The 14,854-nt window shown below is 34.7% G+C and overlaps 2 protein-coding genes across 4 annotated transcripts in view; one reads left to right on the forward strand and one right to left on the reverse strand.

The window, feature by feature from the left end:
- LOC106871370 (probable cyclin-dependent serine/threonine-protein kinase DDB_G0292550) overlaps positions 1–14,854 on the forward strand; it is a 92,334-nt gene that overhangs the window by 30,621 nt on the left and 46,859 nt on the right. The gene's annotated exons all lie outside the window — the stretch shown is intronic.
- Positions 2,471–8,103, reverse strand: LOC106871379 (uncharacterized). The gene is made up of 3 exons (XM_014917801.2): positions 7,202–8,103; positions 6,233–6,272; positions 2,471–3,350 (listed from the first exon to the last, which is right to left on the reverse strand). The coding sequence occupies exons 1-2, from the start codon at positions 7,980–7,982 to the stop codon at positions 6,253–6,255; spliced, it is 801 nt and encodes a 266-aa protein (XP_014773287.1). The 5' UTR covers positions 7,983–8,103; the 3' UTR covers positions 2,471–3,350; positions 6,233–6,252.

The raw sequence follows: 14,854 nt of genomic DNA on the forward strand, positions 1-14,854 counted from the left end.
ATCTATCATCTCATCTTCCTGCACAACATATATAATCGTTCACAATATCTTTAAAAATCCACTTAGAAATAATTATTTCTTGCAAAACATTTTCAGTTTCAAAAGATAAGTAAAATAAAATGAAAATATCCTCCAATTTTTACATTTAGTTTCGTTTCAGATAAAAATCATTAGATTTTCAAATTTTGTTCCATGTTAGAAAAAAATCGTAATTTGTTTTACCCAAATAGGAAAAATTCAAACACCTTGTTCAGTTTTTTTTTAAAAATTTTTCTTCAGTTTCATATTTCAAAACTAATAAGACAGAGGATGAATCAGAAATACTTAAAAAATGTTAACTAAAATTTTAATTTGAACTAAAATTCAATAAAACTCAAAATTCACATTTGATTCAATGAAAAATTCCAGGTTTTCTACTTTTATTAAATTCTAATTTACCACAAATTTCTCAAAAATGCATCGTATGTTTATGAAAATATGAATTTAAAAAAAACTAAAAATCCATATAATTTGATCTAAATTCCCTCCTAGTTTTGGTTTTTAACCATTTTGAGATTGTTAAAACAAGCAGCTGTAGAATAACTGCAAAAGTTCATTCAACTACTCGTGTAGTTTTAATCTTAAAGGTTTATCATCATCACTGTTTTAATGTCCACTTTCCATGCTTACATGGATGAGACACGAGTTTATTGGGGCAAATATTCTACAGTGGGATGCTCTTCCTGTTGTCCACCCTCCCTTATTTCTAAGTAAGGTAATATTTCCTCTTGGCTACATATGTTTCCATTGCTTGTATGAAAGTGACAGTCATTTACTTTACAACTATTACGTGGTGTCAAGACAAGGAGACATAAACGCACACAAACTCACTCTCATACTCACAATATATACATACAAAGATCTATCTATCAATCTATCCACATACACACACATACATACATGCACCTATTTATAAACACACACACACATATATGTATATATGTATATATACAATCACACACACACACACACTCACACACACACACAATGGGTTTCTTTCCCTTTCTGCTGACCAAATTCATTCATAAGGCTTTGATCTGCCTGGTGTTATAATAGAAGACACCTGTCCAAGGTGCCATGCAACAGGACTGAACTCAAAACCAAGCAGTTGAGAAGCAGACCTCTTAACAACCCAACCATTCAGTCGTCTCTTTTCAATCATAACCAGTTGGAAGAATTTATCACTCACCAAAAAAAAAAAAAAAAAGACCTGTGATTTTTAACAAATGGAGAGAATATAACTTAATATAACTTAATATTTTCATCTTCAAAATAACTATCAGATGGTTTGCTGGTGTATCAAGTATATGATGTGATAATATTTCACCACCTTTAAGTTGAGAAAACAGTACAATTTAAAAAAATTCTCAGTTTCTTGAAAGAGTCACTAAAAATTGTTACAATTTCTTTTTGTTTTCTCTCTACAGTAAATTTCAATTCACAAAGAACTTGTTTTCACACATCATTCGATGTATCAATATCTCTGATTTACAAATTCATAGCAAGAGGTAGTTGTACAACTCCATAAGCAAACAGTAATAACCAGTTGTTGAGACTTAGGAGTGGTCACCCAAAATAGTGATTGAAGATATACTGACAGGCTTATATAATGTTCAGATAATTACATGCCACTTATGAGCCCCATTTGACTCATATCATCTCCTACACTCCCTGTTTTAGTTCTAATTATTTCATGAGCTGACTCACATAATTTCTGAAAATAACTTTTAATCTATTCAGTCAGATTTTGATGTTGTAATAAAAACTCAACCCTAATAGCAACAACAATTTCTTTTGGGGCTTTTGGTGATAAATGAAAGACATTATCACTGATCTTGTGCTCCTAAAATTCATTTCTTCAATTTTCAGGGCCTCACCATAATAGAAACTTTTCAGATGGCCATTGTACATGGTTTTGATAAAGACAAACTCCTTTATGTGGTTTTTATTGTTAGTATTCAAAAGTAATTTTGTCTTTCTTTCTTGTTAAAGCTAGGGAGTATCACTGTCAAGTTTCTATGATACCTGGGTCATCGAGTGGAAGTTTGTTGTTATCAACAGTGTCATTGTGGTTTTGTACTGAGTTTATCCAAGTAAATCTGTTGGCAAACACAATTCTTTATGTCCAGAAGCTTTATTTAACTGAATAGCCAAGCTCCTTGACTTCAAACTGGCAACCTTCTTACATAATAGCAATCGTGTATAAGCATGTAAAACACATGCAGCATTGCAATAATATTAGCAGAGCTATAATATATTAATTGGACAGTGAGTAAAAACTGGAGCAGATATTTCAAGAAGGGGGGGGGGGAAACAGGTGAATGAAATATGAACGGATGATACAAGAACTTAAAAACTAAAACAAAAAAATGGGACAAATGAATTAGATATAATTAGGGCTAGATTAATTAGTTACAATATAATTGATAAATCAGGAGGATTTGTATATTTATTTTGTTTTCCATTTGAATTACACATTACAAAAATATTCGAATTAGTCTCCTTCATCGAATATTGTCAGTGTTGCAGGTTTTCTCTCAGTTTCCCTCTCCTAGACAGATGTGATAACAACAGAGGAGCCTTCCAAATAACAACAGAGGATACTTCCAAATCCACTCACAAATCTTTGATTGACCTGAGATTATAGTAGAAGACACTTGCCCTAGATGCCACATAGTGAGACTGAACCTGAGACCATGTAGCTGTGTGTGTTCAGTAGAGGAGTCTGGTGGTTTGGGTCAGTACTTGAACATTAACATTATCCTTTAGGATGTTAACGAAAAATAGGATAAGTAATTTTTTAAAATAATGGTTTCACACTTTGTCACAGGGCCAGCAATTTGGAGGAGAGTGTAAGTTGATTACATCAACCACAGTACTTGACTGGTCCTTAATCTATCGACGCAAAAAGGATGAAAGGCAAAGTCAACCTTGGTAGAATTTGAGTTCAGAAAGCAAAGACAGACAAAATGCTGCTAAGTGGTTTTGTCAGGCAGGCTAATGGTTCTGCCAGTTTGCCATCTTCAATTTTATAAAATAATAATTAAATATAGATTTTCTTTATAATTTTAACATTTTCTCTTTGGTGTTTATTTGATAATTGTTCTTGTTATTTTCTTTTTTTTTTATAATGGCTGAAAATATAAACACCCGAAATAATTCAACACTATAGACTTCTTTTTGCTTTCATATTGGCACTTCTCTTTCTGAAATTTGCAATAATTGAAGAAAGACATCTACTGTAGTAAATATTTTGGGATATAATGGGATTGTCCCTTTCGGTAGGTTTTGGTTCCTATATTATGTAGTATCTGAAAATTGAAACCAAAATTAATTTATTTATGAAAGGAAACACAAATTTATAATAAGTTTATGGGAATGCATTGATTTCAAATTATTATCTATGGCCTTTGCCTCAGTCTGCTTGTATGTCAAGTAGGCTCCACTTTTTATGATTTAGCTATTAATAAGAGAAAGGGTGTCCAGCTATAAATCAACTGTTCCATCCATATGCCAATTTGGAAAACTACTCCATCAATGCAAGAATGTGGAATAACTGAACTCCAAGCACCTCTGCCCTTCCCATTCCTACCCATCTCAGACCTCTCTGACATCCACCCTAACACCTTATCACCAATGTCATTATCCCTTTCCAGCTACACCACCCACACACTCACTTCTAAACTGTAAGGTAGTCACATAGCTATATGACTAAAGCAAGAAACCTCTTCTGTTCTGGCTCTTTTCCCTTTTATTTTGCCCCCCCCCCCCGTCTCTCATTTGTTTTCCTTCACCTACATACAGCTATGTTATTTTTCATATCTGTAGTCTCTCTGATTTATCTCATTTTGACGGGAAATACAGAGAATTTGGAATTACTATAATAAAGCTGATATTATACCAACAAGAGACTAGGAACAATGGCAAAAATATTTGAAGGTTGGTTGAAGATATTGGGTATTGAGGAAATTTGTTTGTTTGGCACAGCAAGAACCATTAAGAAAAACACTACATTTGTGGGATGTAGCCCAATATTTATCTATCCCATTCCAACTGGACAACAACGAGATGCTTAGTGAAAAATTAAAAAACATAAAGGATAATAATAATATTTATAATTGTGTGGTCCTGGATGGGTTCAGCAGTGTGGATGAAACCTTCAGATCAGTGGCCATTTATGCTCTGATTGGGGGAGAGCAGTAGAGCAGCCAGTCATCTTCAGCAGTTTAGAAGCATTATGGATTCTACTAATTCGTGTTAATAGGCTATTGGAAGGGCATCTTGGACACACACTCTGATTATGTAGGAGTAACTGATAATATCAAATACAGTTTCATTCAAGTGTAATAATTGAATTAGACTATCAGACTCCCTATGTCTAAATTTTTAACAGATTATTACTAGTCCTTACAGAATGATTTTTACATTGCTAAATTTATATTTTTTGTCTTATTATAAGTGCAGCCATTTGTATAACTTAGTCCCTATTTTTTATTGTTTTTATTTATTTTTTGTTTGGTGCTGCAATTTTCTGTATGTATGAAAAGGTAATCAAATTAAGATTGAACTCTCACACCATTATTTTACACAAACTTCTAAGCTCATCCTTTAAACCAGTGATTCTCAACCAGCAGTGCTGGGCCATGGATCACTTCATACTGAGCCAAATAGAAAGAAGAAGCTTTAAATTTTATCTTTATTTTATTGGTTATGAAAGTCTGCAGGAAGTTTTTGCATTTTATATGTATTACATATATAATAATTAAATTATATATTATTGTGTTTTGTTGTGCATGTGATCCCCCACCGCACCCCTAAGTCCCTAGAGAAAGTCTGTGATGCCAAAAACGCTGAGGATCAGTGCTTTGAGTCATAGTTTCACAGCACGTTTCTACCCACTGGGCTGTAAACCCAAGCAAGAGCAATTTTGTATCAATTTAGGTTAGATTTAAAGCTAACGTTTGCAACCAGGGAAAATCTTTCATAACTATTTGTTCATATTTATCTCAGAATATATATTTCCACACTGATATAAGTATTTTGGGTTGCCTAAAGTAACTTGCGTTGTTTCGTTTTGAACTCTAACTACCATATTTAAATTCATTTTCAGTCATGGAATCCATATTTAACCAAACTTAGTATCAGGAATATCACTTATTACTCGTTTACTGAGATACAATATTTGTTTTCTGTGATTTCTACTCTGGTTCTCTCAACAATTTCAACTCATGGTGTCACAGGATTTCTACTTTCGTATCAAAATATTTCTTCTGCCATTCATAACTTTGGTGTTTCCTCTTCAATTAGATTTTTTTTCAGTGTTCTATGATTCCAGTTTCTTTGTAAACCTTATCAAGTTGTGAGATAGTCATTTGGTTAACACACACACACACACACACACACACACACAAGGATGACACAAATTCATGAAGCATTTCATATTTCACTGATGGTGCCCCAGCATGGTCACAGCCTTTGGGCTGAAATGCATTAAAAGAATAAAAGAATATCCCAAGTAGGTTTGACTCTAATGAGACATATGTGTGAACTGCTGCTACCCAACATTGTTCTGATGTTATGTAATACAAGTTTGCGAGTTCACTTCAAGCCATTTTTTTTTTTTCAATAGCGTAGCCATAGATGGAAGGCTGAGGTCAATGACTCTTTTATCAAAGCCCCTGTAACCAATGGGAGGAAGAAGGAGTAAATTTATCCTCAAACGTCTGTCTGAGTCTGGATGCTTACAACAGACCAGACTTCAGTAAAGGCACAAAGGCAACAGATTAACTCTGCCTTCCAAGAACAGGATTAGTGCTTCCAACAGATTTGCACACAGCTTCCAAATTTCAGTTCCAGGATTTTTTAGTCATTTGAAAATACAATAGAGGACATTTGTCCAATATGGCATACTGAGATCAAACCCAAAGTCAAGTAGTTATAAGTTACTTTCCTTAAAAGACGGCCATGCCTGTACACACCTGGACTTTGCTTTATTTGTTTATGTATTCCAGTCCAAAAGCTATGGCCATGCTGGGGCACATAGTATTTATTATTGGAAATATAGTACCTGATAATGGATGATTAGGAATTTGTTCAATGCAAACCAGACAAAAAGGAGTTTGGAAAGTCATTTCGTCAGTGAAATACTACCATTATCTCTTATCTTTTCTACGTCTATAAAAGATCTACTGACCTCATTCTGGTCATTTGGTGTCATGCCACAGTCTTCTTATCTGCCAAAAATAAATAAAAATTAAAACAAATTAAAGTTTTTTATAAAAAATCATTGGTCAATGCTCACCAAGAACTTAGTTGCAGAACCCTAGATCGATATACCAGTATTTGAAAGTGTAACACCTTTGGGTTATAGTGTTGATGTTAGTGGTGGTGGTGGTGGTAAGATTGATATTGTTATTACTACAGTACTTGGGATAGCTCCAGTCAACTCTTCTTAAGAGGACCCATGGTATTTGACCATTTGACCATCTTATAGCCACCTCATTTCTAATGTAGAGCTCACTGGTCAAAGACGTTGCTCCTGAAACATGATTCTAGTTTCGAGGCAGTGACAAATTTTCCGATGGAGATTTGGTTACTATTTTGAGCATGTCCAGCAACTATATAGAATCTCCTTCATTGGCTGTGGCTGGTGGTGATGGTGGTGGTGGTGATTGGGGGTGGGGTGATTATGATGATGAAGTTGATGGTGGAGATGGTGGTGGCAGTGAGGGGATTAATTTTTAACTGTCAAATAGACAAAAATTCCAAAGACAAATAATACGCAACCTCACAGTACAGTCATGTAAGCACAAGTAACAGTGCATTCTGGGTAGCTGAGGATTGTGGGTGGTCACTGGAGCACATTTTTACAGCCACCTCATGTTATTACACATCAATCTGTGATATGTGTAACATGGTTCACAATCAAATATACTGTGTCATCTAAAATCAGTGATGAATGAATCAGTGATAAACGAGACCACATGTATTTGTTTTATTAATTCCAGAAAGATGACAGGTAAAATCAATCCAGATGACATTTGAACTGAAATATTTAAAGAGATTTATCTACATAATCACATACGTTTTGTCAAGCACTTCCCAAAATCTTTCATCTTATATAACCATCACCAGATTATATAGCTTTAACATGTATACCTACCTCTAGCACAGCATCTGTAGAATTTAGACAGTCTTGTAACTGGTTTGGATTTCTTCTCTGGTGGTTTAGAAATGGGCATATTTGCAAGCTTGTCAAAGGTAGTATCGTATTTTTTGGAACTTAGGAAAATGACTGGTCGATATTCTTCCAGTTGTTTATCCTTTCGTGAGTGCTGTTCAAAATGATCAATGTATTCAACTGCCATGTTTTCTATAAGTACACAAGGTACCCTTGGAATATTGAAGGTTATTAATTCCTTTTGATCTGGCCTCCGAAGGGCAAAAGGCTCATGTAACACTGGTCCAATTTCAAGGCTTAAAGGTTGTGCAAGTGGGAGGTGTAACATAATCTCCTGCTGTGCACTCAAAAGTCTAGCTCGTGGTTCACTTTGTTGATAAAAATACCTCTTCTTTATGACCCCACTTTTCCCTTCAGCTGTTGTTATCATCTTGCTTTCACTTGCCACAAACTCTCCAGGTTTCACTATTGATATGTTATAACTTATTTCTTCTTTGGGGGCAAGACTTTTGCCATTAGAAGGATTTTGTTGGCAGAATTTACTTCTGGTAATTGTTTTTTCCTTTAGTATGTCACTTTCCATCATATTTCTAAACTGTTGAGTACAAATATATGTAACTGTCTGATCTGGTTGAATTTCTCTGTCTAACGGCCTATTCTGTTGATAATAAATTCCCTTTCTTTCTTCATTTATTTCAACAGCTTTTGTTGCATTCTGATAGATGACATCAAGGGATATCTCAGATTCATATATGTCATCCATTTTACTATCAAAAAAAAAAAAATCACAATAATGAATATTGTAGAAGAAAAATTCTACTTGGTAATCCCAAAATATGAATTTGTTTGCATTAAAAAATAGATATGAACACCACTTTAAACAAAGCCAGATTTTATTTATGATGTCATAATGTAAGTTTTGAAAACTTCTTTTCATCATTTCCACAATGCAGAGAATCATCACATTAGTTGTCCTTTATTTTACTTCATAAAATAATTCTCTGCATTTGTCCACTTTACAAATAATAAAAATATTCTTACAACACCAGTCACCTTGTTGACAAATTTGTTTTTCACTTCAGCTATTCATTTGTATCTTCTTCATAGTCATCAACTCCTTTATTAGTATTATTCTTCCATTATCTCAGCTCATGCTATTGGCAGTAATTCCACATGCATTAGCTAAGTCAGTAATCCAATATAACTTCTAAAAGAGAATAGTGCATTGGTAACAATAAATGCACAATGTATTTGCTTATTAGTTTAAGGTGCATTTTTCCATGCTGTCATGGGTTAGATGAGGAATTATTATGAGACAAGATATTATAGCTAAGATGCTCTTCTTGTCAACAGGGCTTTCTGTTTTCTCAAGAAAAGGGTTATTCTTATTGCAGAGGTTTTTCAAAAGCACAGGGACTGGATGTAATATCAGCAAGGTATGTCAGTATCACCAAGTGGTCAGAAGTGTGGAATATTCGAAACACAAATTATTCACACATGAATGTATGGATCATCAGCAGCAACTGAACATGTTTTTATGGAAGTTGTCAAGTAAATCACAACCCTCTTTCACCAGATATTTACTTCTGTTAGCTCTTGGGTTTTTCTATGAAGCTGATATGGGCAACCTTCTTTGAGAAGCAGGTTGCATGAGACTTGGCTTGTCATCAAATAAGCTACACTACTAAAAAAATCCATGGTAATTTTATAAGTGTGCCATTCAGAAAATCCTGCAGGTCACATGCACCCCATGGGTCACAGTTTGCTCATGAATGCTATAAAGCTTGAGAATGACTTTTATAAAGTCTCTCTCATTCACATTGGGAATTTCTTTCATATCGTGTCTCCCACCAGTCATATACCTTCATACTATTTAAAGTTTTTAGCAATTACTATCCAATATGTACTTTCATATCTGTGACAGGGCAGTGTTCATGTTTATGTGTGAATAATATGATCAACATATAATATTTATATACACCTGACACACAGATAAGGGTAACGAACTGTAGAAATCATGACATCTCACATTAAATAAATGAGTACATGAACCATTAACGTGTCATCAGCGTTAGTGATGGAGAAAAGAAGCCAGTAGATGTCTGCCAATATTGATTAAGGAAAAAAACAGTATTTGTTGTTTGCATTCCATACAATATTATCTACAGTCTATTGACATTTGATAAAGTAATATTTGTAGTTTATTGATGTTCAATGAAATAGTATCTATGATTTATTGATGTTTAATAAAATAGAGCATTGTAAACTATTGCTGTTCAGTAAAATAGTGTGTCTTCTATTGATGTTCAGTAAAATATATCTGTGATCTATTGATGTTCAAATAATATTACTGATCTATTGTTTTTCTATAAAATAGTACCCCTATCCTATTGGTGTTCAGTAATATAGTATCTGTAATCTATTGATGTTCGTTAAAGTAGCATGTGTAGTCTATTGATGTTGAAAGAGTATTTCTGGTCTATTGATGTTCAATGAAATAATATCAGTTGTCTATTGGTGTTCAATAGAATAGTATCTGCCATCTATTGATCTTTTATCTTTTGCTTGTTCCAGTCTTCAGACTGCGACCATGCTGGGGCACCACCTTCAACAGTTTAGTCTAACAAATTAACCCCAGAATTTATTTATTTTTTTTAAAACTTGGCACTTATTCTATTGGCCTCTTTTTGTCAGACTGCTAAGTTACAGAGGCATAAACAAACCAACACCAGTTGTCAAGCAATGGTGCACAACAAAGACAAGCCACTTACACAGTCACACACACACACACGATAGGATTCTTTCAGGTTCCATCTACCAAATCCACTCACGAGGTTGTGGTCAGCCCACGCCTATATAGAAGACACTTGCCTGAGATGTTGTACAGTGGGACTGAACCCAGAACCATGTGGTTTGGAAGTAGAATTCTTACCATACAACCACATCTGAACCTATAAAATAGCCTCTGTCATATATTGATGCTTAATAAGATAATATCTATAGTCTATTGGTGTTCAATAAAATAATATCTGTCATATACTGGTATTGATTCCATTAACTATAAATGGTTGGCATCCATTCAATAATTAAAATAGCTTTTAACTATAATATATAACGGAATAATTTCTTTGTGATTCTTTCTTTGTAATGGTAATTCTGTTAAATCTATTTTACATATTTGATGATGTTTCACTCGTATTTATATAATTTATATTGCATTGTTATTATTATTATTGTTGTTGCTGTTGTTGTTGGCTAGCATCAGGTCAGTCCTAGCCCTGTCGGCCTATGGTTAAAAGTATTCCATTGTTGCCCAATCGTTTCATTTCATCTATAATGTGACGAGGTTAACATTATTCAACATGTCTTATCCTCTTTCAAGACCTTAGAGTGTGTTATAAGAGGGAATAGTCTTCTATTTCTAGCAGGAAGAGTGATAACTGAGACATTTCTTTGTGTGTCTGATGGTGGAGGTGATGGCGGTAATGGTAACAGCAGAAGTGGTGGTGGTAGTGGTGGTGGTGCTTTGCTAGAGCACATAGTGGAGTTGGAAAAATCTATATTCTCTGAGAACAATAATGGTGTGTGTAATTAGCTAATTACTACCAGGAAGGAATTATATTGTCCCTCACACCCACTACAATATAAACCCTACTATTTATTGCTTACTTGCCATTTGTTTCTTATTCCAAAATGAAGGAAAACTGATTAGTTAGGAAAGAAAATAAGAAATCAACATTTATTTTTTACATATCTTTAAATTGTTTCAGCTTCAAAACTGCAGTCATACTGGGGCACCACCATTATATTGATAGTGTTAAAAAAACTTCATGTATGCATGAATAATAATCTCAATGGATGTCTGAGCGTAAAGGGGTCACACAAGTCAGTCAATGATTTATTGAATAAAGCCATACATACGTGGCTGTGTGGTTAAGTTTGCTTCCCAACCATGTGGTTTTGGGTTCAGTGTCTTCTACTATAGCCCTGGGAGGACAAAATCTTTGTGAGTGGATTTGAAAGATGGAAACTAAGAGAAGCCTCCTGTCATGCATGCATGCATACATGTGTGCATGCATGCATGTGTACCCTTGCCTTGACAATGTGTGGTGATTGTAAACAAGCATCACTTTTGTACCAGTGATGTTCTTTGTATCCAGTCTGGCCATGGGAGGAAAATATTACCTGGCTTGGAAACAGGTGAGGGTTGAAGACAGAAAAGGCATTCAGTCATGGAGAATCTGCCTCAACAAATTCCATCTGACTCTTGCAAGCATGGAAAAATAAATGATAAAGTGTGGTTGGTGGCAGCAGATTTTTTAGGGATGATACATAATCAATTGAATTGACTCTAGCACATGTCCAGTACTTATATTCACAAGCATGAAATTAAAAATTGATTCCAGGCTAATTAGATCTCAGAATGTCCAGGGATAGAACAACTTCCTCTCATTACCCTGTTTTCTCCAAACTCCAGATGAAACACCCATTAATTTTAAAATGCTTTCACTACATACAGATGTGAACTAAATCTCCAGTTATACGAACTGTGTGAGATTATGTGCCTTCACCATGACTTTACAGCACAACAACAGGGAGGAAATATCAATCACTAATTGTTTCATCAGATAGGTTTACCTCCTACTGATTTTGTCACCTGCCATACCACACCAAGATTATTAATTCTCTTAGGTAAGCCATAAGCATCAGATCACATAATTTCATTTCTCTCTTTCCCACCAACTACCTCTCACCTTGTGCATCTCAATACATCAATATACCAAGTGTTTGATTTAGCAAAGCAGTTATGTAATGCACATAGTCTTATTTCCTCCACCTCCAAGGAATCTATGACCTTATGTTACAAAAAAATCAATATCAAAATGTCATGATTACCAATTAAACACTTTCCACTTCACTTCCATCATTATCAATATTGAGCAAGGCATGAACATTATTCAATCTTCTTTCCCCTTCTCTTATAAGCCTGGAACGTTTTTCTAAAAGAGATCAATACATAACTTATTCTTTTTCTTCTTCTTCTTCAATTTTCCCCCATTTTACCTCTATTCTCGACCTTTCTCTTGAGCAATGTAGATCTAATGTAAGACTTTCCATGGCAATCCTCTTGTATGGAAAACTATGTTGTCTACTTTACAGAATCTGGTTGATTCTGTTCTATTCTGGTAACTGCATAATGGTAATAATTTTCATAAATTATGAATGCTTAAGTGAATGATTATACATAGAATATGTAATATTTTTAGAGTCACCATTCACTTTGTAACTCATGAATATTACCTTTTTTTTTTTACTTCTTACTTACACTAAACAAGTGAGAGCTGGTGACAGGAACAATATCTGGGCAAAGAAGATCTGCCTCAACAACAAATGACTGTATGGATCCATCTGACCCATGCAGGCATGGGAAAGTGGATGTTAAAATGACATACATATATATATATATACATATATATATACATACATATATATATATATATACACAGACGTGTGTGTGTGTATCTCTCTATGTGTTTATGTATGTATGTATAAATGTCTACACATACCTACATACATTTTCTCACCGTCTATATATCATCATGTTTCAGGTCGTCTGCACTTCTCCAGTAACTGTTGACATTTCTCGAAACGTGACTGTCATACTCTTCCTACAAAATCATTGCTCAAGGTTGTTAGGTATGCTTAACAGATATATTTATTGCTTACAGAGGTACACACTTTTTCGTGGAATGTCTATAAATAACAATTGTACTGCTTTTGTATTATTTCTCTATCACTTTGACATTATCATAATATCATTGTGAAGCAAACTTTCATCTGAGCAATGTTTTAAATTAGACAGCCGTATTTTAAGTAATGAATCTATCACTTATGTCGGTAGTCTCAAATATAATGTACTCTAATAATTAGGAGCTATTATTAAAAATACTTAAATAACTTGAGTTAGACTTCTTACGATATTATAGTTTTTACAGCTTAATAATACGTTGTTATTTTTTTTAATAATGGGCATTTTCCCCCTGGTACGAGACTTTCTATTAATTCTAGTCACATTTATTTTTTTTATTTTTTGTTCTTTTTTGCATGTGGCCCTTAAATTATATATTTATTATTTAATATTTTACGAATTTAGTCTCCAATTAGAAACTAATAAACTAACATCTGCTGGTTTTAAAACATGTTTCTACAAGTGTCGCCCACTTTGTATACTCTTCTTACTTGTTTCAGTTTTTTTACTGCGGCCATGCTGGAGCACCGCCTTTAGTTGAGCAAATCAACCCCAGGACTTATTCTTTGTAAGCCTAGTACTTATTCTACCAGTCTCTTTTGCTGAACCACTAAGTTATGGGGACATAAACACACCAGCATTGGTTGTCAAGCGATGTTGAGGGGACAAGCACGGACACACAAACATATGCACACACATACATATACATATATATATATATATGACAAGCTTCTTTCAGTTTCCGTCCACCAAACCCACTCACAAGGCTTTGGTCAGCCCAAGACTATAGTAGAAGACACTTGCCCAAGGTGCCACGCACAAATATTTGTGTATACATGCGTATATATATGTACACACACCTTACATATAGTAAACTGGTGGTCAAAGGTTCAAATCCCCTTGGTGGGGTCTTGGTTTTTATATGGTCAGGCATGGCTGTATGGTAGGAAGCTTACTTCCTCACCACATGGCTTTGGGTCCAGTCCCACAGAGTGGCACCTTGGGCAAGTGTTTTCTACAATAGTTCTGGGCTGACCAAAGACTCCTGGGTGGATTTGGTTGGCAGAAACTGGAAGATGCCAACTGTATATGTGTGTGTGTGTGTGTGTGTATATACATGCATGTGTGTGTTTGAATATGTGTATGTATACGTGTGTGTATGTATCTATGCAAGTGTGTTTGTGTTTGTGTTTGTCCTCCACCTGTTGACTGGTTTTGGTTTGTTTATGTCCTCTTAACTGTGTGGTGTGGCAAAATATGCTGATAGATTAAGTACCAGACTAGAAAAATGAGTTCTGGGGTCAATCTGTTCAACGAAACTCTTCAATGCAGTGCCCCAGTATGGCCACAGTGCAATGTAAAAGATAGAAGACAAAAGGTGCGGAGGAATGGATATGTTTGTATGTCTGTGACACCATGTTTGTGTTTATGTCGACACAGGTGTTGTTTATGTTGTCTGTTTGTATCCTGTCACTTAGCAGTTCAATAAATATGAATTGATGAAATATACACCAGACTGAAGAAAATGACTGGGAGCAATATAATTGACAAAGGTCCTTGAAGATATGCCCCAGCATGGTCACAGCCCAATCACTAAAACCAGTGAAAATATAAGAGAGTAAAGGAGTAAATGTATTGTAGTAGTTGTAGTGGTGCCAGTAGCAGTAGTAGTAGTAGTAGCACTACTACTACTACTATTACTACTACTACTACTATCACCAGCACCACCACCACTACTACTACTACTACTACTACTACTACTAGTATATTTGGGATACAGCTCTTGATTGAAACATGTCTAGTTATTAAAATAGTTCAACCTCTTCCCCGGCTGTGTTTAAAATCCGCACACACACACACACACACACACACACACACACACACAC

Source organism: Octopus bimaculoides, chromosome 25, assembly GCF_001194135.2.
Source record: "Octopus bimaculoides isolate UCB-OBI-ISO-001 chromosome 25, ASM119413v2, whole genome shotgun sequence".
NCBI classification, from domain to species: Eukaryota; Metazoa; Mollusca; class Cephalopoda; order Octopoda; family Octopodidae; genus Octopus; species Octopus bimaculoides.